This window comes from Palaemon carinicauda, chromosome 14, assembly GCF_036898095.1.
Source record: "Palaemon carinicauda isolate YSFRI2023 chromosome 14, ASM3689809v2, whole genome shotgun sequence".
Classification (NCBI taxonomy): Eukaryota; Metazoa; Arthropoda; class Malacostraca; order Decapoda; family Palaemonidae; genus Palaemon; species Palaemon carinicauda.
The window spans coordinates 119,490,611-119,496,178 of record NC_090738.1 but is presented as its reverse complement, the minus strand read 5'-3'; the positions used below and the strand labels follow the sequence as shown (position 1 = coordinate 119,496,178).

General features: G+C 34.6%; 1 protein-coding gene across 1 annotated transcript; it reads right to left on the bottom strand.

The window, feature by feature from the left end:
• Nucleotides 1–2,949: 2,949 nt before the first annotated feature.
• On the bottom strand, nt 2,950–4,272 carry LOC137653262 (actin-2, muscle-specific-like). Its single transcript, XM_068386633.1, has one exon. It carries the CDS (start codon nt 4,192–4,194, stop codon nt 3,061–3,063), a length of 1,134 nt encoding a protein of 377 aa, XP_068242734.1. The 5' UTR covers nt 4,195–4,272; the 3' UTR covers nt 2,950–3,060.
• Nucleotides 4,273–5,568: the final 1,296 nt, after the last annotated feature.

Here is a 5,568-nt window from a genome sequence, read left to right as displayed (position 1 = left end):
AATAATAATAATAATAATAATAATAATAATAATAATATAGAGAATAACTTTGACAATAGAAAATATTAAACACCTGAGCCGGAACCAAAAGTAAAATAGTAGGAGGAGTAAAGGAAATATTAAAAGACATGAAAAAAAGCATTAACAATTGATTTAATAATAGACGAAGGAGTTTCATAGTAGTAAACCTCGCTGAACGTTTCATAAAATGTCAGCAAGAATGCTCTATACCTACAGCTTAGGAAAATTCTCTATTATTATACTAATTCACAAAAGGGAGACACAAAGACCTGAAAAATTAACGCCCAATAAGTTTTATCTTCGTATTATATAGAATATTCCCAAAGATTATATTAGGCTGAATAGGAAGGCAGCTAAACATTAATCAACCAAGAGAGCAGAGAGGTTTTAGAAGTGGGTATTCAATAATTGACCATATCCGTGTAATTAACCAGCTAATATAAAAATCATTATTATGACAAACCACTATGTATGGCATCTAGAGACCATGGGAAAGCTTTCGATTCTGTAAAAATCTCAGCAGTAACGAAAGCCCTTTAAAGACAAGGAATATATGAATCTTACGTTAGAACACTTGATGATATCTATAGAGAAAGTACAGCAATCTTAATATTACAAAAAGGTAGTGAGAAAATTCCAATGGATAAAGGAGTCCGACAGGGCAACCCAATCTGTCCTAAATTATTCACAGTATGCCTGAATATATATTTTTTTTAAAATTTAGAATTGGAAAATGTAGGAATTAATATTAATGGGGAATACCTTAAATACTTGCATATGCCCTAATTCTGTTTAATGAATCAAGAGAGGAATTGCAAATGATGATAAAAGAGAGCAGAAATGTAGGATTGACGAACTAAGAATATTTTGAGAGTGTGGACTACATAGAAAGACAATAAAAATCAGACGCAAGTGGAAGAAAAGGGCTGGGGCCTTTATTCTGCAGTGAACTAGTAACGTTGATAATGATATATATATATATATATATATATATATATATATATATATATATATATATACATATATGCATAATGTGTATATATATACATATACATATATAAACGTATGATTGTATGTATATGTGCATGTATGCATACACACACATCCATATACATATACTTATATATATATATATATATATATATATATATATATATATATGTATATATATATACAGTATATATGTATGTATATATAAACACATATATATACATATATATATATATATGTATATATATATACAGTATATATGTATGTATATATAAACACATATATATACATATATATATATATATGTATATATATATATATATATATATATATATATATGTATATTACTGGCTAAAACCTTGGTTGGAAAAGCATGATGTTCTAAGACCAACAGGGTAAAATAACCCAATTAGTAAATGAAACAAGGAAATAAATAAGCTGCAAGAGTAGTGAACAAATAAAATAAAACACTTTAACAACAGTAAGGACAATAAAATAGATCTTTCACTTATTAACTATAAAAACCTCAAAAAACAAGCGGAAGAGAAATACGATAGAATGGTGTGCCCGAGTGTACCTTCAAGCAAGGGAACTTTACCCCCAAGACAGTGCAAGACCATGGTATAGAGGCTATGGCACTACCCAAGATTAGAGAATATTGGTGTGATTTTGGAATGTCCTTTTCCTAGAAGAGCTTCTTAGTATAGCTAAAATGTCTTTTCTACCCATATCAAGATGAAACCTCCCACTGAACAATTACAGTGCGGTAGTTTGTCCCTTAAGCGAAGATGAATTGTTTGATAATCTTACTGTTTTCAATGTGAGGATGAAGGAGAATATGGAAAGATTAGGCAAGACTAATCAATGATTGTGTACCAACGGGAAAAATGAGCCATAACCAGAGAGAAGGATCCAATGTGGTGCTGTCTAGTGAGTCAAAGGATCCAATAACTCTACCGGTAGTACCTCAACGGGTGGCTAGTACCCTGGCCAACATTTCTATATTAGGACAGGGACGTCCTAATCGTTTCCGCCAACAAATGCTTACAGCTGCGCCAAATGAAAAAAATATGTCTTGGCTGCCCACAATCAATTTGTGCACGTGGGATGTGGCATGGTTACCTTATGTGTTTGTCTTCTGTGCTTTGGCCACTACCTGTGGTTTATTTGCATGTGTTCATTTAAATTTCTCATTTCCTTCAACTTTTTATCTAATGCGTCGGAAGTGAATGGTTGGGTTCGTAAATATGAGATTGCAGTTCATCTAAATCTAAAGTGTGATATTTGGTATGTATATCATTATGGATTTAGAAAACCGGAAGTAAAAAGGCTCGTTGTACCACATTGAACCCTTAAACAAGTGAAAAAATACAGGAATGAAGCAAACGAACATGATAGAACCTCTATAACAGATCATGCTTGATCACTCAAAGTCTATAAGAATGACATGTGCTGAAGTTTCTCTATGAAAATGTGAACTTTTACAATGTGCTTGTAAACTATCTGATTATATATATTAATGTTATCCTAGTGTATTTATGTGGATATTCGTCTTTTATTTGTTTCACTAATGCTATGAGATAGATCTTGTTAATTACTATACTTGCAAAGACACCGTTTCTTTTATACTATGGTGTGATTACCAAAAAGGACATTTTCCTCTTCTTCATATGTGAAAAAATTAATGAAACTTCGTGGTAATCATTTTCAATCGAAATCTCAGTATTCAAAGAAAATCAGAAAAAAAGGAAATTACATATGATTCCAACATTCAAGTTATAGAAGTCAATATAAAAGGTTTTAATCTTTTATAAATATGGTAGGCCAAATATAGATTGTATGCTCATGTTACCATACTGAAGATGTATATACCTGTAAAAATTATATTATTCAATATGAAAAAAATATACCGAAGATAATGGTATAATAAGAGAAACATTACTCCATAACCTTTTATTACAATAAATCAAAATTTATCCTTGTTTCATGGAATGAAGGAAATCCTCCAAAAGTCGAGGATAAAAATAAAAATATACAAATATCTCATGTTTAGAAGCATTTGCGGTGAACAATTCCGGGGCCAGACTCATCGTATTCCTCCTTGGTGATCCACAAGGCCTGGAAGGTGGACAGAGAACCAAGGATGGAACCTCCGATCCAGACGGAGTACTTCCTCTCAGGGGGAGCGACGATCTTGATCTTGATGGTAGATGGGGAGAGAGCAGTGACTTCCTTCTGCATCCTGTCAGCAATACCAGCATACATGGTGGAACCACCAGACATGACAATGTTGGCCAATAAGTCCTTCCTGATGTCAATATCGCACCTCATGATGGAGTTATGGACGACTTCATGAACACCAGAAGATTCCATACCAAGGAAGGAAGGCTGGAACAGGGACTCGGGAGCACGGAAACGCTCGTTGCCGATGGTAATGACCTGACCGTCAGGAAGTTCGTAGGACTTATCAACTGAAGAGGAGGCGGCAGCAGTATTCATCTCATTCTCGAAGTCTAGAGCAATATAGCAAAGCTTCTCCTTGATGTCACGGACGATTTCACGTTCAGCAGTGGTGGTGAAGGAGTAGCCACGCTCAGTCATGATCTTCATCAAGTAGTTGGTGATGTCACGACCAGCCAAGTCCAGACGGAGGATGGCATGGGGAAGAGCAAAACCTTCATAGACGGGCACCATGTGGGAGACACCATCACCAGAGTCGCAAACCTCACCAGTGGTACGACCAGAGGCGTAAAGGGAGAGCACAGCCTGGATGCAAATGTAAGTGGCAGGCATGTTGAAGGCCTCGAACATGATCTGAACCATCTTCTCACGGTTGGCCTTTGGGTTGAGGGGAGCTTCAGTGAGCATGGTGGGGCACTCCTCGGGGGCAACACGGAGCTCATTGTAGAAGGTGTGGTACCAAACCTTCTCCATGTCGTCCCAGTTGGTGATGATACCATGTTCGATGGGGTACTTGAGTGTGAGGATACCTCGCTTGCTCTGGGCCTCATCACCGACATAGGCGTCCTTCTGACCCATACCGACCATCACACCCTGGTGACGGGCACGGCCAACGATAGAGGGGAAGACACATCGAGGAGCGTCATCACCAGCAAAGCCAGCCTTGACAAGACCAGAGCCATTGTCGCAAATAAGCACTGAAGCCTCTTCTTCGTCACACATGGTGGTGGTTGTTTTATGGTCGGTTATGGAGTGAAGTGGTTTCCTGAAATTCAAGTACAAGAATTTCGTTAGCGTTTATACAGTGGAAACATGATCCTCAAGGCTAAAACATACAAATCCCTTAATATGCTTCAATACACATAAATTTAGCAGAAAACGCTATAAATGCAAGAGTCTGCAAGTACTATACATAAAAAAATCATGTACTGTACATAATCCTTTATTTTAAATACAAAAGTATAGGTTCTATCTGATGAGTGGATTTGCTTGGTTTAAATTACTTATAAAATATACAAAATATTTGTAATATTACTGGACATACAAAGAGCGATGGCTGTTACAATACTTCAATAAAATATAAGATTAAATCTAAATTCGGTGATGGTACCAATTCCTATTGGTAAAATAAATTATTTTAAATCTGTAAGTTGCCGTATTAAAATGTAAATCTAACGAGGTGAAAAATAAAATAAAATAAAAATTTCAGACCATTCTCTCTTAGTAAATGCAATATATTTCAAAAGGGGATTCACGCAAACTGTACGGCACTTTGACTTTAACTATAGGAAATTTATATTTATGTTTTATTTTTCGTTTTCTCATATTTTATGAAGCATTTTAGAATCTTTGGTGTTATCCCAGTCATCAATGTTCCAGTATACTATTGGTTTGTGATGTTAATGGAAAAGTAAAAATTAGATAGATATATTGCTATCTAAATATATCTGTCAGCTCACTGCAGCGATGATGAAATTCAGCGCAATAATAAAGTCTCTTATATTTCCAATCCTTACTATTCAGCTAAATTACTTAATAATCGATAAATTGATACTTGATTCTGTTCCCAATCATGAAAATTATTGATACCTCACTACTCTGTAATATCTAATTTTCACTGATTTTACACTTGACTCATGAAATCATTTTAACAAAACTCGATCTGTTCTACACATGGATGTTTAAAAGATTAACTCTTGTAAAATCACAAACTTTTTAATTCATCAAATATAATTTATATTAATTGGTTTTAATATTACACGTGAAACGTAATAATATGGTCTCCTTTTCGATTCACAAACCATATGACTGTGGTTGAACTGAAAGTTAAAGGTGGCCAATTAAAAGAAAAAATATATAAGAACGTATATATTATCCAAGTTAGATTTGAAACAAATAAACTGGATCTTATCAATCTCTGTACAAGAGACTTTCAGATATTGAAACGTCGAGAAAATGGTCAAATTGTCATGTTGTTGAGCTTATTGGAATATTTGTGAATCGGAGTAACTGGCTCTTTACTATTCTCCGATTGGCGTTTCATTTTAAGTCATTTGAGAAAAATTTGTACATAGTGAAATGTATTATTGAAACATA